The sequence below is a fragment of the Entelurus aequoreus genome, linkage group LG03 (assembly GCF_033978785.1).
Source record: "Entelurus aequoreus isolate RoL-2023_Sb linkage group LG03, RoL_Eaeq_v1.1, whole genome shotgun sequence".
In the NCBI taxonomy this organism is placed as follows: domain Eukaryota; kingdom Metazoa; phylum Chordata; class Actinopteri; order Syngnathiformes; family Syngnathidae; genus Entelurus; species Entelurus aequoreus.
The window spans coordinates 44,302,953-44,327,994 of record NC_084733.1 but is presented as its reverse complement, the minus strand read 5'-3'; the positions used below and the strand labels follow the sequence as shown (position 1 = coordinate 44,327,994).

At 39.0% G+C, this 25,042-nt stretch overlaps 1 protein-coding gene across 6 annotated transcripts in view; it reads right to left on the bottom strand.

The window, feature by feature from the left end:
• The window catches only part of LOC133646484 (collagen alpha-1(XII) chain-like), a 73,415-nt gene that overhangs the window by 28,310 nt on the left and 20,063 nt on the right, over positions 1 to 25,042 (bottom strand). For 2 of the 6 annotated variants that reach the window (XM_062041887.1, XM_062041883.1), the window contains exons 15-36: positions 24,519 to 24,785; positions 23,082 to 23,274; positions 22,868 to 22,992; positions 21,724 to 21,873; positions 21,525 to 21,644; positions 21,284 to 21,448; positions 21,060 to 21,206; positions 20,088 to 20,227; positions 18,142 to 18,271; positions 16,305 to 16,450; positions 12,556 to 12,685; positions 12,306 to 12,442; positions 11,564 to 11,693; positions 11,330 to 11,469; positions 10,617 to 10,749; positions 10,437 to 10,457; positions 9,639 to 9,778; positions 6,118 to 6,247; positions 5,845 to 5,984; positions 5,257 to 5,386; positions 5,068 to 5,091; positions 953 to 1,095 (exon numbers count right to left, since the gene is read on the bottom strand). In XM_062041887.1, the coding sequence (XP_061897871.1) occupies positions 953 to 1,095; positions 5,068 to 5,091; positions 5,257 to 5,386; positions 5,845 to 5,984; positions 6,118 to 6,247; positions 9,639 to 9,778; positions 10,437 to 10,457; positions 10,617 to 10,749; positions 11,330 to 11,469; positions 11,564 to 11,693; positions 12,306 to 12,442; positions 12,556 to 12,685; positions 16,305 to 16,450; positions 18,142 to 18,271; positions 20,088 to 20,227; positions 21,060 to 21,206; positions 21,284 to 21,448; positions 21,525 to 21,644; positions 21,724 to 21,873; positions 22,868 to 22,992; positions 23,082 to 23,274; positions 24,519 to 24,785 (2,981 nt within the window). The remainder of the gene's footprint in view (positions 1 to 952; positions 1,096 to 5,067; positions 5,092 to 5,256; positions 5,387 to 5,844; positions 5,985 to 6,117; positions 6,248 to 9,638; positions 9,779 to 10,436; positions 10,458 to 10,616; positions 10,750 to 11,329; positions 11,470 to 11,563; positions 11,694 to 12,305; positions 12,443 to 12,555; positions 12,686 to 16,304; positions 16,451 to 18,141; positions 18,272 to 20,087; positions 20,228 to 21,059; positions 21,207 to 21,283; positions 21,449 to 21,524; positions 21,645 to 21,723; positions 21,874 to 22,867; positions 22,993 to 23,081; positions 23,275 to 24,518; positions 24,786 to 25,042) is intronic. The other 4 variants (XM_062041884.1, XM_062041885.1, XM_062041886.1 and 1 more) reach the window with 4 other exon arrangements.

Genomic DNA, 25,042 nt, shown 5'->3' with positions numbered 1-25,042 from the left:
ATGTTTCTATTATTAATTTAAGCCAGATCCAACTGGTTTGTTGCATACCCTTGTGTTCTCCCCAGCTGTGTTTAACTGCCTTGAAACACTCATGCTCGAAACATAAATGAGCCAACACTAATTCCCCCACCAATTGCACCCACAAGACTTTTCCCCTCTCCCTTGATACACACACGTGTGTTGTACATTCTACACAATGTCTCCCATTAGCTCATCATTCCCATTGCTGTCAACACTGACTGAAAGGAAGAGCCAGCTATTCCTTTGAAGTTAAAGAGTATGTTTGACAGCAGGGAAGGTCACGTCTTTCGCACACAGTACAAACACATGCGTGAGAACTGATTTACAGGAGAATATCAAGGCCAGCAACAGGTAAAGCTGTCAAGACAAACAACAGCTGCATAGCTAAAACAGGCCATATTGAAGTGGATGCTTATCTAATGCACCTCAGAGAAGGCCTGAGCCTGAAATCTTCACTATTTGAAGCAGACAACAGAGCGAACCACTGACATCATCTCTAGTACGACTTCAAAAGTTGTTTGCATATTCACGGAAATTCTTTCCTTCTGACACTTCTTCCAGGTGACAAATACAGACAGAATTGCGCTTTTAAAAACGTCTCCTTTAATGTGAGCACAGTCTCGGTTTGAAGTTCATGCTAATGTGCAGGTACAAAAGCACCATTTGGTGAACAGACAAGTGTTTAGCTTGTAACAGCTCACAATGAGGCTATTACATTCCTGGTGGCAAATGTAATCGTACTGTAAATTCTGGTCAAAGGTGGGATGGGGCTTTGGTCACATGTGTTCCTACATAAACCCGCGTGTGCTCTAATTAAACTCTCGGACTAAATCATTTGGTGTTTAAAATGGTATAATGTGAATTTAGTAAAAATAAGCTGCTGCAGACCTAAAACCACATATTTGTGCCCACTTCCTGGCCGGGAACTTACCGATTCAGGAGGCTTGGCACCAGTAACAGGAGTGTAGACCACCCTGTACTGCAGAACTGGGCCTGTAGCAGGCTCCCAACGAACATTCAGGGTGTTGGTAGTAGGGTTGAAAACCTGGATGTTCCTAGCAGGTTGACGCTCCACTACAGAAACAGAAATGGTAGAGTTTGGAGATAGAGAGGAAGATAGTGAAGTAAAAGGTCAGGGTCAAGAAAAGGTTAGAAGGAAAGTACAACATGATCAGAGGATGGTTGGACAGAGAGTGAAAAAGAGAGAAAGGTTAAAAGGCAGCAGCGCAAGTGGATTGCACAGATTAAGAAGATGTAAGGAGAGAAAAGATGAGATAAAACAGACTCGGTTAGGTCTGGTGCAAGAATCTCCAGATGTCATCTGAAGACAACAACAAACTAACATGTACTTTAATGTTTTTTAAAAAAAAGTATCGAAAGATACCTCCTCAATCATTCATCAATCATGGGTTGGGCACAAACCTTTGTTATGCTTGAATTTTATGTCAAAACAATTTGGACAATTCTCAGGCCCTTTTCTGTTCCAGGACAACTGCACCCCGATGCACAAAGCGTGGAAGACCTCAGAAGAGCAATCAAACACATCTGACTGATAACCTCTATGATCTTTGGTTTTGCACTTCCAAACACTACTGTTCCCGAAATCGCGGGAGAAACTAAGAAATCCCCATCACAGTGAATGCATCAGTTGGAACGAAAAAGCAACAACGAAAGAAAACTACATTCCACCTAATCAAATCTTATTGAAAACAGCAGCAGAGTAGGGATATAATACTGCAGTGTCCAGAGCCAAGATAGAAAAAAGAGGGTTCTTTATTTTTATTTTTGTCATTTCTGGCCGTGAATGGTCAAATGTATTACAGGTACAAAATATTTTCCAACAACCAACAACTGGTGGCGGTTACCTATGCTGTGTTGCTTCGGCATAATGGTAACATGGCTGCCTAGGAAGTAGAAATAGTCCCTGGTGTGTAGTGCCAAAGTTCATAAGATGAATAAATTCACTTGTGTCTAACAGTCGCCTTTGGGAGGGTCTTCCCAAATGCCACTGCAATCCTACTTTAGACACACATGGAGCGACACACTGACGTTTTAATAAAGGTGAACAACATTTCTCTGCAACCAGCAGTAACAAGTCTAAGGCATTGTTTAACAATACTGCTATCAATAGGAAACTTCCTGTCAGTGCCTTAAAAGGTGACTGAAAAGGACACACAACGTGTATGTGCAGCCCTGTGTGACGCTCGCATTCTAAAAATCTAAAGCAGGTGTTTGGCGCTTTTGTGCTGCTTCCCCATTATAACCCCATAAACGCAGGGGAGGGAGCACAGTGGGTAAAACATGCAGAGTGCTTCCGTACTTTCACAAGCTGAAGCTGGTTGCCTATAGCTGCTATGATTTTTTTTTTAAAGAACAGTAAACAGTGACTAGTTAAAGAAGACCCTGAAGTTGAATGTGATGAAGTCAAAGCGCTGTGCTTGACACAATGTAGTAGCAAACGTCAACAAAAGTGCAAAGCACAAAGGTTGTTTTGTAGTGCATTAAATGGTTAAGGGAAGAAAAAACACTAAATATTAAGGAATAAAGTAACAAGGGAAATGGTAGCAGACATAGTGTGTAACCTTATCCAAGTGAGTCGAAGACCAAAAAACATAATACTCTCTATGTTCTGATTCTTTTCCCCTAAAATAGAGTCAATTAGCCAATTCGCCCCTTCCCCGATACCCCAGCACGACCATTATCCTGACCATCAGCATAAATTCCAAACTGCAAATTGACGATATTACAGTAAAGAAAGAGGAAACACCATTATAATGCCGCCAGCAGAGGAATTCCTTCCTATGCAATCAACCCACAAAATGCTGACTCATTTCCTTCAGAGGTTGGCGGTTTGAAGCTGTGGAAGGAACTGGAAAGTTTATACCCACAGCTCCAGACTTTACTGACTCTGCTAATCCGGTTTAATGATTGATCTCATGGGAGATGTATGGTACACCATCAGTTTATATTATGTAAGTGATCATTTAGAAAGGGGGCCGCAGAAATAAAAGCCAGCAACAAAGGCCACTAAGTTTATTCCAACCAGACATGAATAGACTCCATCTTCATCAAGTGTACTCATGCAGTGTGCCAATCTCACCCTCAGTCTTTTAACCACCTGAATTTAATAATGGGAGGAGTCTTAGGTACTGGAAAACACAGGCACATACATGACAATTACACTCTGTCAGTATGGCTGCTCATTTTAGAAGGTAAACTATATTTCTCAACCAATTTCCTTAAAAAGCTTTTAAAGATGCAGACGTTGATTTTCAAGTCATTAACAAATAACGTTCATATTGGACATGCTTCTTTTTGTAGAATGAAAAATAATAAATAACTGTTTCCTTTAAGGAGAAAACAATACCCGTGCAAGTGATTGTATCTGTTCCAAAGCAGGGATGGAATCTTTGAATTAATGGATGGATGATTCAGTGCAATGGATGGATGAAAAGATGAAATTATTAATAGAAGGATAATGAATGGATGATGGAATGAGCTTCAAAGACAGCTGATTTTCAGCTTGCCATGCATACTTAATTCCTCAACAGCGGCAACATTTCCTTTAACAACATTGCGTGCGAAGCACACAGGCATGGATGGAAGATGGATAGCACTTAAAAGTCTCCTATTATGCACATTTGATGTTATAACTGTAACATGTGTCATTACAGCCTGTTAATGACCACCAAACATCTTAATGGATATGAAAATTAAACCTAGAGCTCTGCTAACTATCAACATATGGGGGCTGTAATTTCTGTAATTATGTTTTTTTTCAGCAAATGGGCTAACCTAGCATGTACAATGAGATTGTAATGTCAGCACTGTAGTTCATATTGCTATGCTAGTGTTGCTAATGTTTGTATCGTACCACACTACTTAATGCTACTTTGTTTTATCTGATATATTGTATGTCTTATGTACAAGTGTTAGTTACACACAAGCACACACACACACACACACACACACACATATATATATATATATATATATATATATATATATATATATATATATATATATATATATATATATATATATATATATACATATATATATATATATATATATATATATATATATATATATATATATATATATATATATATATATATATATATATATATACTGTATGTGTGTGTGTATATAAGTGCTGTCGAACTATTACATTTTTAAACCAGATTAATCACACTTTTGCATTGATTAATTGCTATTATACAAAATAAATTACCTGCTTGCAAATGTATAATTAACTTTAGAAAAAGACTGCATTATTTTGACAAAAATGCAATTTTATTACCGGAATGTCATACATTTTTTAAATGTTTTACTTAAAAGTACTTCATTTATCTGTACCGGCGGGGTGTATTTTGAAGTGAAATTTGCCAGCGAGCACAGTAGTCAAGAGTCTTCTCACTTACATTTGCATTGATGTATGCATTGACCAGATCACTGACCATAAAGCAACCTGCTGCGCCTTTCAGGTAACAAATTAATTGCGCAATTATTCTGCGTTTATTCACGATTAATGCAATAATGTTTTGTGATTAATTGCATGAGTTAAAGTGTTTAACTCTGACAGCCCTAATATAAAAGTAAAAAATATAAGCATATCTAGAAGTAAGTACAATTGTGCTCCTTTGAGTTGTCGGAAAAAGATGTGGCCAAACAGTTCATTAGCAATAAAGCAAGAGCATTAAAACTAGAGAAACACAAAATGAAGCACATTTATATCTCTCTGAATTCCAGCGTCAAGATTTTAGACAACGCATTCCAATACACTATTTTGGGACCTCTTAAACGTATTTGAAATATAAAAAAAACAAATATTACAATATGGGACCCTAAAAGTAACTGTCTTTTTCAGCTGCACCACGGCCCCACTGCAGCTGGGGATGTGTTAAACGGCTTGCTTGATTATGATGATGATGAGGGATGATAAGGATGATGATGATAATGAACAGTGCCGAAATATTAAATCATGCTTTCATTACATAAAAAGGAAAACTATAACTTTCCTTTTGACATACAGTATATACTTACAGGGACCACCAATGCTGGACACCACTATAGAGGCAAAAAATAGAAAGGTATAATCGACGCACCTTTCATAATATACATTAATCCATAATTGAGCTCCTTCATCAACATAATGCTGTCATGCAGCGTGTCAACCTTAAAAGTCTTTGTTAGTCTTTCAAGAACCTGAAGTGCACTGTAGGCTGGACTTACGTGTTTTGCCGTTTTCCGACATACGTTTGCCCTCTCCGGCAGGGTAGACAGGAACCACAGTGACCGTGTAGACGGTATCAGAGTCAAGGTTCTTCAGCACGGTGTTGTATGTGTTGCCTGGTACTTGGACCTGATGGATCGACAAGAGACATAACCTCAGTGGAAGAAGTCTCACTGTGACTGCAAGGAGCAAGCGAGCCTTACTAACGACTCAACTACTTCATGAGAACACATTTGCTCTTTAATCCCACTGGGTGCCTTACAGCTTTGAATTATGGCAAAGTTGGTGTATTTCTGACTCCAGTATGAGACAGTAATTCATCAGTTAGCCATGCCAAGGAAGTAATATCTATCGTCGTGATGTTCTGTGTGCGTGTGTGTTCTCTGTGTTGTGAATGCAAAAACGATATGAGCAAGGAACAACCCGTTAAATATTGGAAAAGATCCAAATTGTGTGTTTACCTTTGCTTATTTGGACCATTTGGCTCGTTATAAAAAAGTGGATTTGCAAACATGATACTGAAGTTTGACTTTAGTGAAGACCCGCGTGTGGCTAAATGATGTTTTTGTGGTGACTTCCCAGCTTACCATGTCCTCCCGGCCACCAGCTGCAGGCACATAAAAGATTCTATACTGCCGCACGTTGCCCTCAGCAGGCTCCCATTGGACATTCAGGGTGTTGGTGGTTGGATCAGTGACTCGAAGGTTCCTGACACCGCCGAGAGGTTCTGACATAAAATAAATATTCAAAGTCAATCATTTCACCACAGGCTGCATGCCTCTTTCACAAACAAGTATTAATTAAAGAGGCTTCTGTTGATAATTGGAATTTGGAAGCATCCTAAAGTATAAACATCTTACTGGTCTTGCCGAGTCCATTCAGCTCCTCGCTGACTCCTTGGGGGTAGACCGCCACCACACTGATGGAGTATTCGGTGTCAGGGGTCAGCTTGGGCATGAAAAGAGTGGTCTTCTTCCCGCCAACTTGGGCCTAGTGGTAAAGTAGTAATCATTTTAAGGCTCCCAGGTTCTCGATTTGAATCCCAACATATGCTGTACAATGAATGATACTATAAAATGTTGACGGACAAAATGTGATCGGTTGGATGAATTTGTTTCCAACATGATTTTAGAATAATTGCAAATAATAGCCCCAATTCTCCTGTTTGCACTAATGTGTCTTTTTACGCACTTGAAGTTACCCACGTTTGTCTTAATCGTGCTTTCCGCAGGCTTGACGTCAGTCAAGCATAAGTGTTGAATAAAGGCGGGCTCATTACTATTAAGGCGGACTTTGCCGTGACGCCTTTTGTCGGTTGCATGAAAATGATAGGAGCATGGAGTTTTACAGACAACTGCAAATGTCATTGAAATACATTACAAATATAACACTTTATATTTCAAAAAAACATATCAATCCAGGCAGTGCTTGTTACGTTATGTGTGTTGTCATGGCGATGTAGTGTGTCTGGATGTGAATAATAATCTGCGATGAAACTTGTTTTACTTATTAAAGTTAAAGTTAAAGTACCACTGATAGTTACACCCACTCGGTGTGATGTAATTACCCTCTGCATTTGACTCATCCACTTGTTCCACCCCCTGGGAGGTGAGGGGAACAGTGAGCAGCAGCGTTGGCCACGCTCGGGAATCATTTTGGTGATTTAACCCCCAATTCCAACCCTTGATGCTGAGTGCCAAGCAGGGAGGTAACGGTCCCATTTTGATAGTCTTTGGTATGACTCGGCCGGGGTTTGAACTCACAACCTACCGATTTCAGGGCGGACACTCTAACCACAAGGTCACTAAAGTGGTTATATCCACCATGATGTTATTTGTGATGTTGAGAGTTCTGTAATACCAAAATGTGTGAAGCCATAACGAGTCAGAGGGGCTTGTATCAGTAATAGCACATCAATGGTTAGTCATTTAATTCGGTGCTGACACAATAATTTTTTACTTTATGTTTTTATAGAAAATCACAGATATTCATATATATTTAACTGTGTGCGTGTGTGTGCACACACAAGTAGGAGAACAGCTGACAATTGGACATTAACTGTAAATAAAATCAGTGTACTTAATTATTAAGACACTTCTATTAAATAGTCACATAAATCAATGATCCCGGTCAAGAAGCATCGAACGTCCGTTAGTACCAGAATGTTCAAACACGGCCAATATGCACGCAGTCCCCTTAGCTGTGGTTGCACCCACGAGACAACGATGTGTATTTTGATAGTTAATTCATAGTGGCATTATTTTTCCTTTTATCCTCATCCAAATGGATGTTTCCAGGTGTCCTGATTGAAGCGATCAGAATAGATTTCATAGTTTTCTGGAAGTGTATTTGATCATTTTATTACATATGGTGTACACTGCATCCAAACATCAAGTGCAATATAATGGTTCACCTCCCAAATGCACTGGACTTATTCCAGCCTCAGTGGCGCAAAAAAAAATACTAAAGTCGACAAAAGAATATGCAAAAGGCCAGATTTGACTGGGAAATGGTCACTCCACCTAAAGCACACATCTTGGTTGAAGTGCTCACTAGCAGACATAAGTCGAGTGGGAAAAACCAAGCAGTGCTGCGCCCCTTTTCACAACAAGCAACAGACCAAAATCAAATGTAATCATACTAAAAGTAAAAATTGTGTTTTCTATGCAATTAAAACCATTTGTGTCTTTTGTCCCAGACAGAGCAATACAATACTGCCTAAGATATCTTCAATGTGGTTAACTTGGCTGATAATACAGTAGTTTTTTAACTTTCCGTTTCTCATCCATCTGTCAGTTTGATGTTATGGAGCCGATCGTGGAGTAACCACATTTCATCGGATTCTAAAGAGTCCACAAGTATAAGTAAAACCATGTGAGGCTGCACACGGCATCTGACTGTAATTCATATAGGAGAGGCAAATGGATGTTAGACTAGTGTTTTAGGTCGTATGTGTGGTATTAAAGAAGCACAATGTATGCTACTTCAATATATTGCGTAATAATCGTTCAGAAAATGTCATAAAAACTACACTCTCATGTAAGCTAGGTGGCAAAGTTGATCAGAGCATTGTCAGTATGCTGCTTGAGTGCATGCATTAACACAATTCAGACTTCCTGTTAAGCCTAAAATGTGGAAGCAATGTCAACCAACCAAGAGAAACCAAAATTATACTGGCAGACTTTGAAGAGTGTCCATAATCAGTGGGACCTAGTCTGTACTGTTAGGAAATACTGAAAAGAAAGAAAAAAACTCAATGGGTTGCCTTCCAAACAACAGCTTAAGAGATTTGCCTTCGAGTACACTAAATTAACACAAAACAAGTGCTGGTTGAGCAATTCACAAATTTTGCTTGGCGGAAAGTCGACATCTGGAGGACGGAGCAAATCAAATTGAGTTAAAAAGTGAATAGGGCTATTTTGTCTGACTGTGCATGTTAGACTTAAGCCAAAAAGGAAAGTCTGTGTATGGTTGCAAGTGACCGGAACATTAAATCTAGGCATGCAATGTGATCTTGGCATTTTTATAAATCCTAATTGATTTCGGTTCTGTTGCCACTGTTGTTACCTTTTAAGATGTATATCACATTTAAGGTTTAAAATGTCACGCCTTAAAAGTGACCGATGATAAATGTAATCTTTTCTGACTTGTACTCTTGCGAAAACAAGGCGAAAGGGTCAAATCGTAAGGTTCATGCGTGTGAACTTGCACACAGTTTTGGATGACTCTGTTCGCAGGGTTTTGCAGTCTAGCTACGTTGTGATGTCACTGCAAGGTGGAAGCACTTATTTAGACATTAAAGTAAGCTCTCAGCCACCCCCCTCTGCTTCAGGCTAGGAGGAAACCCCAAAAAAGTAGGATTAAGTATTATGTTCATGTGCGTAATAACATCGACCTGTGACACGCAGTGTCGTAAATGCAGCTAATAGCATGCACTCTCTGAATTGATCGAACAGTGTGCAGGTGTACCTAATGTTGTGACCGAGTGAATCGTACTGTTTATGATGATTTTTTCGACCATGTCAGGAAAAAAAATAGACGACTTAAAGATCTATAGTTTAACAGTGTACATTTTCCAAAGATAAACTCCGATACTTCTGGAGAGCGGGGGGCATGGTTTTCTTTTCAATCTCGGAACGTCTCACCTGACAGACTTAAAGAAACGGTTTATAAAAGTGACTGTGGAGCTAAATGTACACAAAATTCACACCAATATCTTCAATTGGCACATTATCTGGACCACAATGAAGTGGTATAAATGTAGATTAAAATGAATGTGTCCCTTTTAAGTATTTCTCACACAGACAAGCGCTGCCTTTGAGATACCTTAGCGTTTGAGTTTTGTGTTTTTTTTATGATTGGTGCTTCAAGCCTGACTTACAGTTTGGGTCCTGCCTCCAGCAGTGGGCACATAGGTGATTTTGTAGTTCTGGACACGACCTGGAGCTGGATTCCACCTTGCGTTCAGGGATGTGGTTGTTTCGTTGAACACAACCAGGTTGGAGGGAGGAGTGTTAGGTGCTGGAGACCACATGAACATAGATGACAATTACAACCTTGTAATTATGGTTGGTTAAATCAGGAGGTTTCCTCCATCGATTTGCTTAAAAATGCTTTTAAAGATGCAGTCCTTGATATTCCAGTTATTGACATTGACATGCTTCTTTGCATCGTATGAATATCAAGAATAGCTGCTTTAAAAGACGAAAAGATTACCAATCCATCGGATTGTAACTTTTCTGAAGCAGGGATGGAATCTTTCGATTAACAGAGTAAAGATTAATAGATGGCCAAGTCAGTGCAATGGATGGATGAAAAGATGGCATGATAAATGAATGACGAAATGGTCCTCAACAAAACAGGGAATTCTCAACCTAGTGTGGCATGACATGCACCCTCGAAGTCCAACTTCAGCCACTTAACATGACTGAAAACAGCAATGGGTTGACAAGCACACAGACATGGATGGAAGATGGACAGCACTTAAGAGCAACTGTGGCAGCTGCAGCATGAACCCACTGGAGCTGAGCATGGGTTAAGCGCCTTGCTAAATGATGATGATGATAATGATGATGATGATGATGATGATGATGACCAACAACAGCAAAAATTGGCCAAAAAATGAAATCATGCTTTCATCAAGGAAAAGTATAATTTTCCTATTGACGCTTATACTTACGAACAGTTTCTCCCCTGGGCACTATAGAAGCAAAAATAGAGAGGTCGCTTTCACTGAATAAATTGCACTAAGAGTAATCATCTCTGATAATAAAGCCTTTCACCAAAGAAATAGTTTGATTGTGCAACGTTAAGTGTGTATTGATCCATTATGACATAGCTTTCAGCGCGCTCATCTTACATGTCCTCTCAGTGCCAAGCAGGTCCTCGCTCTCCGACTCGTCTGGATAGATGGCAGTGACAGACACGTCATAGGGAGTATCTGGCTCCAGGTTCTCCAGCACGTGGGTTGTCTCATCATTGTTCAGAATCGCCTGATGAGGGCAACATAGAATGTTAGAGAGTGCCTGACAAAGAGTATTGCAAAGAACAGCACTGTTATTGGAAACAAGATAGTCACCTGTTTTTTGGAGGTTGTTTAGTGGCGAGAATTTTCATAACGATAAACTCGAACAATACCATCACAGTTGAAACATTTGTGGCTAGTCGCACTTGTGCGTCTGACTACATTGTGACAGTTAGTTTTTGCAATCACCAGTGTTTTCTGACTAGAAATTGAAATAATTGTCTCTATTGGGACTCCCAAATCAAATGCAAAAGACGTTGGTCTCTATCCTGCTAAAAAACAGTTAATAACACAAATGTTTAGTCGAAAAACAGCAAAAAAAATAACTAAGCTACTTTTTCACTTTTAACACGATATCGATATTGAAGCCTTGAGTATTGGCTGATATTAATCCAAAGCTATCAGCACGAAATATAGTACATACTTATATTGTTTTGTATCTAGCATCTGGAATTTCACTTAAATGTTTATGTTTGCAGAAAAGACCATTCAGTATAAAAATGAATGGTAAAAGATGAATAAAGATGCTTATGCGAAATCAAGCTTACATATTGGAAATTTGTGTCTCCCTTCTTGTTCCAGCCAATGCGATAGAGAGCCACGTCAGGGGCGCCATGTTCCCAGGTGGCTCTGAAGCTGGTCTGTGCAACCTCTGAGAATCGAAGGTTCTTTGGAGCAGGAACCACATCTGCAATGTTGACAATTATGAAGGAAGTTAGGTAGACCTTTCAGCAACAAGGGAACAGATAGCTATTGTATTGGTGCTCCATCTTCAGTCTTACCGGTTATGCCTTCACCCAGCATTGTCTGACCAGGACCCTCGTCATAGATGGGAGTAACAGCCAGGGTATACTCAGTCTGTGAGATCAGGTTGTCCAGTATGTGGCTGGTCATTGTTCCACTCACTTCCAGCTGTAGAAAAATGTTTAACATTATTGTTGCATCACATTATTTCAAATTTGTAACTTCAATTTTTACACTAACATGGAATTTCAGTTTGTTTTTTTCCTGTTTTGTCAAACTTTTTGACAAGTCTTGCGATATTTTCAGAAACAAGTTTAACAGACTTTATTTGGAACACAAAACTCTACGAAAGCCTTTTATCTTGGTGTCTGGGTTTTTAACGGCATGCTGTCAATAAGTGAATAAGAACCCCATGATACATAACGCCAACATTTTGTTATTTTCCGGCCAGAACACTTTTTTCCCCTCGTCAGTACTTTTTTCACAATCAAATTGACAGGCCACAAGACATTTCCACATATGTGTTTCCAGAACATGAAGTTTCCCAAAAGAAAAAAAGCAACCATGTCGTGTTTATTCCTTCAACGGCAGCATAACCAACCTTTGACCTTTGTAAAACCATATTGTCTCAACCCTTTCGTTATACTCATTCACACTAGATTTTGAAGGTTCATACAGCCAGAGGCTATCTCCATTAGGCTGATGGAGACATCAGTCAGAGAGTTTTTCCTTGGTGTTATTGATACCACTCACCAAACAAAGAAGTTGGATCACACTTACCTCCTTAGCTTCTCCTTCCTCAGGCTTGTAGGTGATGAGGTACTTGCGGACTGGACCGGGAGCAGCATCCCAAATTAGTCTCATGGAGCTATGAGTCATATCCCGAACCCTTAGTTTTCCCGCAGGCGGCAAGGGCACTGAAGAAGGGACCAATCACAACTTAATGAGTCAAGGTGTACAATTAGTTTAAGACACATTTTAGGATGATGGTCAAAAGATATGATTTTCAAGCAATTCAGTCACTACATACGTGTGACACCCTGATCAGTCAGTGGCTGACTGACTGACTCTCCATGCAGGGCAGAGACGGAAACGGAGTAGGCTGTGTTGGGGATTAATTTCACCAGCTGGACAGCAGTTGTATCGCTACCCACTCTGATCTGTGGGAAAAACACACTTTCAGAGAAAAATAAATACATTACAGGTGTTCTAACTAACTTAGCTAACCGCTAGCTACTGCACTTATTGCTACGTAGTGTGTGTTTTCAAGTCTTTTTTCGCCTTTTTACAGCATTTTTTCCTAGTTTTGCTTGCTCAATATGAGTCCAAAGAAAGCAATAGACAAGCACTGTGTGGTTTGAAACATTCAGGAAGTATTCACAGCGTTGTCGACACTACCTACCTAACCCTCCCCATCCCACTTTCTTTGGCTGAACACCGAGAAGATTAACCGAAAAGGTAAAGTGGATTGCAGCGACCTGGCTGTTAAAGCATTTTTGTAATTTCGAACTGTGAGTGCACCACAGGATGAGGACGAGTCAAAATGATAATGGTTCACCTAGCTTTGTTTGGCTTTGTTATTAAACACAGCGTGGACCCATCCCTGTATACCACTTTGTATTGTGTTCAAAGTGTACAAACTTTTACTCAACTTTTACAAAATATGGACTTATTTTTACTCAAATATGACCTTCTGGAACTGACTACAGTGGAACCTCAATTTATGAACGTTTCTTTTTGCAGCGTTTTCAGTTAACGAATCTTTACATCACGCCAAACATGCCTCTGTGGGCGAACCATGTATCAGTGCACAAATGCTTAATTCGTGCATTCATTCTTTCATTCATTAATTTTGCCTGCCGCTTGAAGCCGTCGGGGGCTGCAATTTTGAAGACATCACTTCCTGCACATACGCGCACGGACATTTTGAAGAGACGGGGCCCCCTACGTCACATCCTGTTTACATCCTGTACACTCGGGCTTGGCCATATCGAAGAACTTTGACGGAAAGCTGCACTTCTGACTTATGTATTTTCACAATTGTCATACCTTTTCACCGGTCAGAGCTGTGTGAGCTTTAAGCCCTTTCAGTTCGAGGATTTTATCAGCAAAGAGGCTTTTGTTTCACGGCATGTCTTTTATTGTAATGAAACTGAAAAATATGCCACAGTGGGCTTTTATTACAGTAAAGAAGAAGGTGCTACCAGGACACTGATGAAGGATCACCTCACACTGCCAGTTTGTGCTAACGCTAGTGGTGACGACATGAAGCCACTGCTTGTTTATCACTCCGAAACCCCCACAGTGTTCAACAATGCCACAAATATTTGCAGACACAAAGGTAAAATGATTTTCCTTTTTTTGATTTGTAACAACATGGTAGTTAACGTTTTGGAACACACCTAAGAAACCTTCGTTTGTGTGCGTGGGTGTGAGTGTAGTATATCTACATGTGTATGTATATATATATATATATATATATATATATATATATATATATATATATATATATATATATATATATATATATATATATATATATATATATATATATATATATATATATATTCATATTAGGGTTGTCGCTATACAAATATTTTGGTACCGGTACCAAAATGTATTTTGATAATTTTCTAAATAAAGGGTACCGCAAAAAATTGCATTATTGGCTTTATTTTAACAAAAAATCTTACGGAACATTAAACATATGTTTCTTATTGCAATCCAAGAACAAATTTGTCCTTAAATAAAATAGTTAACATACGAGACAACTTGTCTTTTATTAGTAAGTAAGCAAACAAAGGTTCCTAATTTGGGTGCTGACGAATGCAGTAACATTGTGTCATTTCTCATTCTATTATTTTGCCAAAATTATTAAGGATACGTGGTACAAAATTGTTTATTAATACTGTTAATATCTGGTTATTTTCTGTTTTAACATGTTCCATCTACACTTGTGTTCAAATTTAATAATCACTTATTCTTCTGTTGTTTGGATTACATTTACATTAGTTTTGGATAGAGATGTTATCGGCCGATAAATGCTTTAAAATGTAATATCGGAAAATATCGGTATCGTTTTTTTTATTATCGGTATCGTTTTTTTTTTTTTGTTTGGTTTTTTTTTTTTTATTAAATCAACATAAAAAACACAAGATACACTTACAATTAGTGCACCAACCCAAAAAACCTCCCTCCCCCATTTACACTCATTCACACACAAAAGGGTTGTTTCTTTCTGTTATTAATATTCTGGTTCCTACATTATATATCAATATATAACAATACAGTCTGCAAGGGATGCAAGCACACATGATTGTGCGTGCTGCTGGTCCACTAATAGTACTAACCTTTAACAGTTAATTTTACTCATTTTCATTAATTACTAGTTTCTATGTGACTGTTTTTATATTGTTTTACTTTCTTTTTTATTCAAGACAATGTTATTAATTTATTTATCTTATTTTATTTTATTAATTTTTTTAAAAAAGGACCTTATCTTCACCATACCTGGTTGTCCAAATTAGGCATAATAATGTGTTAATTCCACGAATGTATATATCGGTATCGGTTGATATCGGTATCGGTTGATATCGGTATCGGTTGATATCGGTACCGGTAATTAAAGAGTTGGACAATATTGGAATATCGGATATCGGCAAAAAGCCATTATCGGACATCCCTAGTTTTGGATGATACCACAAATATGGTTATTAATCCGATACCAAGTAGTTATAGGATCATACAGTGGTCACAATTTAAGTACTCAAGTGTCCAATGACATATTTCATGAGTTTATAAACATAATATGAATTTTTTTTAAACGAAAAAGGATTTTGTGATTATAAAAAATATCAATGTAATCATTGTAGAATCGACTAGATACGCTCTTGTACTTGGTATCAATACAGTGGATGTCAGGTGTCGATCCACCCATGGTGTTTGTTTACATTGTGAAGTGCCAGCTTGTTAGCGGTGGCCCTGGTGAGCTATTGTATCCTCCTACGGTGTGTATTGAAGCATGTTTAGTTATTCCTCGTCCTGCAGGGATGATACTTGTAAGAAACATACTTTATTTGTCCCCATAAAGGCGAGGATTAGTGATTTAGAAGTAGCTAAAACACTGCCGACTGTGGATGGACGTTAGCCGCTAGCTAGCTAGCCATAACTTAAAGCACCTCTTGCTGAGCGGTGCTTCAGTGTGATAGCTTCACCTTTATCATTAGTTTTTAAGCCAAAATGCGTCCACTCTCCGTTTTCTGTCGACACACTGTGTCTGCTTGTATGTACTCTGTGATTGTGCATTGCCGAACATGCTCCTGTGCTCGTAAAACCAGCAATGTGACAATTTACTTTTTAGAGGCGGTATTGTACCGATTATGATTGTTACTATTCAAACTTTTCAGTTTGCGAACCATGTTCAAGAAACAATTAAGTTTGTAAATCGAGGTTCCACTGGACTGGCGAAAACAAGGGTACCACTGTATCAGAGTGGTACCCTGATGAGAATGCAACTGGCGAGTGCATCCTTACACCACCCTTTTGAAACTATATTATTTGGTATGTTCCTTGTCTCTTAGATGAGGAGACAACGCTGATAGTTTTGTAATAAGTCACTTTAATATGCCTGGCTTCCATCAAAGACTGTTAAGCACTGCATTTGTGTATACTTTGCAATTGCGAACGCAAGATTGAGTGTTTGTCTGTTCAGTATAGCGTGATATCAACAACTGACAGGCTGTTAGTACTTTCGTCCGTGCACGCCTCACTAATGCTTACCTCCTCCTCCACCGTAGGTTGGGTGGCATTAATGGCGCTGTAGCGCAGCATATAGCCTGTCGCGCTTGGTACCGCCTCCCATCTCACGCGCATGGTGGTTATCTGCTCATCATAGACGTCCATCTTTTTCACAGCGGGCAAGGGCACTGGGTAATGTGTGAGAAATTAATAGTTAAAAAAATATAATTGTGTACATGCAGTACCTTTTTCTGGGTTGTATATACTCCAGTGCAGTGGTTCTCAAACTTTTTTTCACCAAATACCACCTCAGAAAAAGCTTGGCTCTCCAAGTACCACCATAATGACCAACATTTAAATACAGTAGCGCAGTACGCCTAAGTATTCATTAAAACAAAATAAAGTTTGTATTTAACAAGTATATTTAATATTATTGGCCACTGTAACATTACACACAGTTTGAACATTGTGTTTTAAATAGAGGAATACAAAACACTGTACTTTAATCAAGTGATTAGTTGGCGTCCACTAGATGGAGCCCGCGTATGACTACAGTTTGAGAATTACTGCTGTAGTGTAGACTACCTATTAAACCTCAATCAATCACTTAAAAGAAACAAAGAAAAATGTTCAAACGGGCCACAAACCACATTTCAACCTATACTATACAGCAGGCCTGGGCAATTATTTTGACTCGGGGGTCACATTTAGAGGAAAAAAATGGGTCTGGGGGCCGGTATATCTATTTTTAGGAACACTAATACCAAACCTCACAATAATGTCTGATTGAATGCTAAAAACGTTATGACAGACCGCCTTAAAAAAACGTAATGGAATTTTACATTTTTGTATGAACGATTAAACACTGAATATTGACAAAATATGAATGCCACACCCCCTTTCTATCGACATATTTTACAATCAAGTGAAACGCAACAAAAATGCAATAAACAGTGAAGTATGAACGCGATGGGGTACAAAATAAACCCACCTACAATCTGATACATCTGATATTTGCTGAATTCCCCCCAGAGATTAATAAAGTACTTTCTATTCTATTTTATTCTATTGTATTCTGTATATCACTAAGCTTTAGAACTTTGTTGTGAAAATCTCCTTCCTCGTCTGTGGAAACGCTTCCCGCCCACACTGCTTGGTGCCTCGTCCAAGCTGCTGTGTCGTAGATGACCATAGTAACTAATTAGATTACCAAAGTAACTGGTATATCATCCATAAGCACAGATTCGAACCATTGAAATACTTTGTATAGTTGAAGACTTACGGTCATTAGAAAACATCACTGCACATCATAATGGCAGCTACAGTTTCCATCTTAAAGATCTAAAAAAAATATTTGGGAATGTCCGGCGGGCCAGATTGAAAAGCTCAACGGGCCGCATGTGGCCCCCGGGCCTTAAGTTGCCCAGGTCTGCTATACAGTAAATTACCTTTGGTTTTGTTTTTAATGAAGATGTCATTGGAAGCCGAATGAGACCACAATATTTATTTCCTTCATACGTTTGATTAATGGGAACCACACACGACTCACAGGTCGACGACAACTACTGACATGCAGCTACCTAACAGATTCACAGATTTACATGGTGACTGACCCAAAAATGAATGCTTCATAGAATTAAAGGAGTAAAGTGTGAACAGAAGCCTTCCTCAAAACTCTTTCGGCTGGTCGTGAGAAAGTCTAAATTTGTTTTTGTTTCACATACTGTAGCATGGGTGATCAAAGCCTATTTAGACTTATTTTTGTTTACATGAGTTGGAGATCAGAGTTTACATTCTAGCTGGAAACTGAGAGCATAAACGGGATGCTTAAAAGTCTCTTCAATCAAATGATTCAGGCCAAGTAGTAAATAAAACCTACATGTGGTCTCGACTCCGTTCAAAGGTTCGCTGCTCTCCTCGCCCACCACAGAATAGACGTTGACTAGGTACTCGGTCAGAGGGTTGAGCTGCTGGAGAACCACTGTGGTCTGGGTGCCATCCACAAGCACCTAATAACAAAGAGAGGAGTTAGAAGAGGGTTTACGTTTGTTTTGCCATGTTTTTGGCACAGCTTTCACTGCAGAGCGTTGTGACAGATGAGGACAGAGCCTATTGCAGTATCTGAGACAAGTGACTGCACCCTCACATTTTAGCAGCCATTTCCTATCTCCTCAAGAGACAATATAGAAAATAAATCTACATAGAGTAGATGGGTAGAGTGCAAAGTAAATATCTTTACTGTCCTTGGACAAAAACTCGACACACAGTGTTTGTTGTCTAACACGTAAAAATGAAATACCCAGAGCTGCACTTAGTGGCAGCAACATATATCGATTGTGCTTAATAAATACGTAAATAAGACAATAGTTTTCATTTTAATCATTTTTAATTAAAGCTGTAAAAGCTCTATGAACAAAACGTGTTTTAATGTTTGTAGTCCATCATATTGCGAGTGGTTTCTAATAGTGTATCTCTCCCATCTCGTAAAATAAAGTAGTAGAAAATATTATTATTGCGAACTAAAACTGCAATAGCAAACTTTTTATTGCAAAATTAATACCAGTTTAGTCTATTCATGACAATTATAATGAGGTATTCTTTTTTTAAAGATTTTTACATTGGATCTTGTGAGAGGAGGAAGTTATGTTATGCTTATAAAAGTTAGATTATTGTACATGTGTAATCAGTTTATTTGTGGCACAATTTTTTTTTACCCTTGGGGTTGTATAGGGATGTTGAATAACCGAAACCGACTGAAATCAGCGGTTGATCTTGGCATACATGAGGTATCAGATTTTACTGCATTCTTATTGTTTTTTTCTATTGGATAAAACAAAAAAAAAACAATATCCTTGTTTTTATCATTAGCTGCATATATTGCATCCCTTATATTCTGTGTCAATGTTTTTCACTTATTGCTATGTTTGTGTTTTGTATTTCTTATTGTTCTGTCCTATAACTTTTCTTAGAGCCTGTCGATAAAGAATTTCTGTTCTGTAACAGACAATAAAGGTTTGTATTTTGCCCAAAATGATTGGATAATGCTGGGTATGTGTGGCCCAGACTTGACAATTAAGAATACAAGTATCTTCTATAAAACAGATCATTTAAATTTTTAATTATGGACAATGGTGGCAAAATACTTAATTTTCCAGAATGCTTTACTTTGTCTAAGTATGCAAAATGGAGGAAATTTGTGTCTGTAATTTTTGTTTTATCATTATTTAAGCCAAACCCCTTTATTACTATTTAAGTCAAACTCATCATGTTATTTGGCTAATGGGAATTTTTCGGAATCGCAATGACTTCAATTCAACTGCCTGTAATTATTTGTTGGCGTCCTGTGGAGTGGAGCAAACTCAATTCAAATTCAAATTCCTTAAATAAATTGAAATCTGACATTCAGAATTTCGCACAAGTATGGTGTGGTCAAGTGACCTTTACTGGCACATAGTGATGACCTAATCAAACTGTGCCGCGCTCCAAGGAACAACAAGCCTGCCAGGTCATGTGTTCACAATCTGGAATTATTTCAAAAAGCCAATATTGAGGATCTCTTATGAGGTCATGATATGTTTCAGACGTCAAATTGTGTGTTTGTGTTTCCTGGACCTGTGTCAGTTGATAATGTTATTTGACAGGCATTCAGATGGAAGGTCAAAACTATTAAAAGGACGAAAGTGGAAGTTTTAGCAGATTTCTTAACAAAGTGTAATATTGCATATTTGGGGTCAATGTTCACTAAATATACATCAACACTTAGTACATTCATATTAATGTGTTCTGTGACAGATGTTTGTGCTGTTCAAATAGTTGTATAGTTACCTCTTGTTGGACTCCTGATTCAGACACATATTGTACACGGAATTTTTCCACTGGGCCCTCAGGGGCAGTCCATGTGGCCCGGAAAGTATGGTGAGTCACCTCAGATGTTACCAGATTAGTTGGCGCATCGGGCGAACCTCCTTTAGCAGACGGAAAGTGCAAGACAAACCATGGTCAGCATTATGCGTGCGCAAAAATGTACACCAGGTTGTTTCCAACATTTGTGTTACCACCTGCAAATTCTCATAAACTGGAAAACCACTACCTGCCCAGAGGAGAGACGATTCCCAACTCCTTAAATTGATTGAAATGTATGTTGTTTTCCCCATTCCAGGGAAGCAGAAACATATATTTGAAGGCATCAACATACAGATTTGCCGTTATCTGTAATAGTTTGGCTTCTGTCCTGCTTCTAGTTTGTGCTTAATGTTAAGCCAGTACACAACATGAACTAAAGTAAGGATCTATCCATTCTTACAACATTTACAGCTGGGCTTTTCAATTGGTGACCCGCAAAAAGGCTCACAAGTTCAGTTCAAAACTTTGCATCTTTGCAAAAAATTCTGAAAAACACTAGAATGCTGTTGGACCAGAGTAAACACCGTTGTAAGTTGGGCCCCCCAGTCTTTAGCTTTCTGGAAATGTGGTCCTTTTGTTGAATTGTCCTGTTTTACAGGTATTTAAAATGGATACGAATATGGAATTGGTCCTCACTTTTGTAGTCACTTCAGTGAAGACTTTAGATACGTTTTTGTGTACACCTGTTTGTGTTCAGCAGTGTTTGTTGTTCACCCACAAACTTTTGTGTGGTCAGAGGTCACTGGAGATGATTGATTAAATATTTGTACCAAGTAACAGTAAGTAACAGCAGACAACAGAAGCTGAACGTGGTGATAAAAATGCCGAAAAGACAAAAAGCTATTAAGTCCATTCAAAAATGTGATAATGATGACGAGGACATCTTATACACACCTGGTCCCTTGACGCTGTTACAAATGTTGTCGCTTATACTGTCCACAACGTCCAGTAGGAAGGAGAAGTCTGCCACATTGTACATGTGAATATCATCTGGATCCGTAGCAATGGACCTCAGCTCATTCTCATCAGCATTCTTTACACCTGAATATTGAATTAGAGATCACTGCAGAATTTTCTTTGCTTCAACGTTATGTTTTAATAGTAAAAATATTGCTTACCGATGGCATAGAGCTCGATGCCCTCATCGCGCAGTCTCAAAGAGTTAGTAATGACATCATCCTGGGACTTGCCATCAGTGATCAACACACCAATTTTGCGAGCGCTAGGCCGCATGCCAACATTTTCTTTGAAATTGTTCTGGAGCAAGTAGTCTAAAGCTAGACCTGCAACGGAAAATGTGGATGTTTTAGGGTTGTATGAAGAAACACATGAATAAAAAAGTAGTTAGTGCAAATTTACCAGTCTTGGTGTTTCCCCCCTTGTAAGGCAAGTTAGCGACGGCATCAAGGAGAGAATCTCGAGTTGTATGAGCATTCAAATGCCATTCAGTCTTTGGATCTCCACTGTACTGAGCAAGGCCTGAATATACCACAGACCTTTGTAAGACAACTACACACAAAGCCTCTTTATTTATCTTTAACTTTCTTAATTATCTCACCAATCTGCACCCTATTGGGGCCGATGTCAAAGACTCCCACCATGCGACCAATGAAGGCACGAATTGTCTTGAAGTTGAGACGTCCGATACTCCAGGAGCCATCCACCAGTAGTATAATGTCAGCCTGTGCACTGGTCTTACACGTCACGTCTGAGAGAGCAAAGGGCTCAGTGTCTTCATTTGAGGACAGTTAATGTGAGATGCAATGCCATGGTCATATGCCATGTTTTGCCAATGTTGGGTGTGGAAGGATTATTATGTTAAAGGTGCTTTAAGATGTGGAAGTGGTAAAGAAAAGAAGGAAATGAGAGTACACAATAAAAACAATTCCTAAAATGCTTAACAAATATCTCCACAAGCAGGCAGTATAGTGCAGAATATTTCTCCCATTCTTCCCTGAGGAATCGTTTTTCAGGGAACATTTATTTTCCAGGTGTTGTAATTATTGTCCTCTCGTCTGGTTGCATGTTGGGGCAGTGTCTCTGTCGGCTGCGGTTTTTGGCATCTGTGCGTTCATCCCAGAGGCAGATCAGGAGAATAAAGCCATAATGGCCCATGACATATCAAAGGAAGGAGGAACTCCCATGCCCTCCTTAGCAGCCAGGTAACATTTGAATGTTGGAATCCTCGGAACCTAAAATAGAAGGCTGCAGATGTGCGACTGGCACGGGCAGATGTTGCACTAACTGCCACTGTCTGCAACTGAACACAGGTTACACATTTGATTTACAACAGGGTCATTCCCTCCCCAACCAAAAAATGAATAAATGAACAGACCAATGTCAGTCAAATAGCAAGAGGGAAATATTTCTAAACATCTGTTCTCGGCGCACAAAAAGGACATACTGTATATGATCTTTCAAGCGGGCTCTTTAAGTCTCCATATAAGGAATGGCACAGTCAACCTGACCTTCCATACTCTTTCCAAAAAAATGTCCTCATCTATTTCTGCACTCTAACTCAGAAGGTAGTAAAACATTTCTAAACCGACAAGAATGAAATATGTACAGATCTAGTCTCCTCTTGCACTGGGAAAAGTGGAAGCCCAGTGTGACTTAACTGCAGAGACAAATGGATGTGCTTTTACTGTCATTAGTTTTTATTTTTCTAATGTAGGACATACTGAAATATTAGGTAACGTTACCTGGTATTTGGAAAGGAAGTGGCTCTGGTCCACTTGTAAGTGTGGTTTTCTCTTCTCCAGCCAATGGCATACTCTCTCCTCCCTCAAACATGCCAACCACATTTACGGCGTATTTAGTATCAGCCCTAGAAACACAAAGAATCAGCATTTTAATGTTCTATAACATGTACATAAAAACTCTTCAGAAGCTGACTGTACTATACAGCAGACGTACCTTAACTCATCCAGTACTACAGTGTTGTCATAGGGGCCAACGAGAAGCTCTCCCAGGTCAATATCATCTTCCACGGGATGGAAAAGGACTTTGTAACCCTTAACCTCACCGGGTGCAGGGTCCCAAGTTACACGAAAACTGGTCTTTGTAGGCTCTGAGGTCTGGAGATTCCTAGGAGATTTGTAGGGTGTCACTGGAATTGAGAAAAATATGAATATTTAATAAGCATTTTCACTCTTGCACTGTAAAAGGTGGTGCAAACGTTGTAGGTCACAATTATACTGCATATGCTGTTTTATCAATAATCTAAGGATCACATACCGTATGACTAGACTGTTGCTTAGTAAAGTGCAGATCTCCATCAACACTTAATTGTGGAAACAACATTGCAAACAGCAGTGTTTGTCCATCTGTTTGTTAGTTAAAGTAGACTTATGATGAATTGTGTCTTTTCTGACTTATAAATGTTGTTTCAATGTTGGATACTCATGTTAAACAATGCCAAAAATGTCAAATCATAATGTTGATGCATATTGGCAGGAGCTCGCATGCAGTTTTGGATGCTTCTGGATGTTTTTTGTGGTTCACATTATGAGATGAGTATGATGTTGTCCTTTTTTAATCAGGTTCAAGATGTTTTTGTTTTGTTCGGGTTTTGCAGTCTGGCTATGTTATGATGTCACAGCGAGGTGGACATTTTTACTTGGAGATTAAGTCCAGGAGTATGTGGGGGGCAGCTTTTTTTATGCAGAGTCTGAATCGCTCGCCGAGTGTGCAGGTGTACTAACTTTGTGGCAGGGTGAATTTATATAATTGTTTATGAATGTTTTTTTGTTATTTTTGACCATGTCTAGAAAAAAAAAAGAGGGTGACAGCGACGACATCAAGATATACATTTAAAGAGTATACATTTTTAAATGTATACTTAAATTATTATATTTTTTGGAGCGGGTCGGATGTGGTTTAATTTGCAAACTGGGAATACTTCCAGAATCGAACATCTTTGAGACAGACTCAAAAATCGGGTAATAAGAGTGACTGTGGAGCAAAGTTTACACCAAAACATATCGAATGCAAATTATCTAGACAGGAGAGGAAGTGTTTTAAATGTAAGTCATCATAGGTCCCTTTCAAGAGAAACAGCACTTCTTGGTTTTAAAGGAAGATGACCAACAGACAGGGGGTATCATTAGGATTCTGGGGCTGGGTTTGAATTCTAGGGGTCCATTTCATAATAACCTCTTGACAACCAGCGGCCTATGCAGCGGGCATTTGTGTTTTGCATAATAGAGCTTTTTTTTTTTCTTCGAAATGTGTAACTGACCAACAAATAGACAAAAAACAATCGTCCACTGGATAGATAGCAAATGGATATTTGGTAATATTTGATAATAGACAACTCGTTGCATAGCAATTAGGACCAAGTCATTAACGTACATGTTGTTCCCACGCCTTGCCGTGCTTTGCCCTCTCCAGAACGGTACACTGGAACAACAATGATGTCATAGGTTGTGAGGGGTGTGAGGCGTCTAAGCACGGTGGTGGTATTGCCACCGGGCGCCTTGGCGGCCAGCTGGCGTCCTCCTGACTGCGGTTTATATGTAATGCGGTAGTTGACCACATTTCCAGGTGCAGGCTGCCATGTCACCTTCATGCTCTTCTCTGTCTCCTCGGAGACAGCGATCATTCTGCCAGCGGCCGAGACTGCAAGGAAGAAAAACAAAAATGTTTGCGGTTAAAAGAGGGAAAGAGATGAATGAATCGTCTGACGGAAACTGTAGCCCATGTTCAGATGAGTGTGTTCTAAATGTGTTAACAGCTTGTTTCCCATGCACCTTTAGAAAAAAGGCAGCATGCATGGCTCTTCCGATGTTAACTAAACTAAATACTAACACCTTTAGTCTTTTCATGTGTCTGCTCATGCTGTGTTTCCACATCAGGGTGAACAATACGTTAGATTT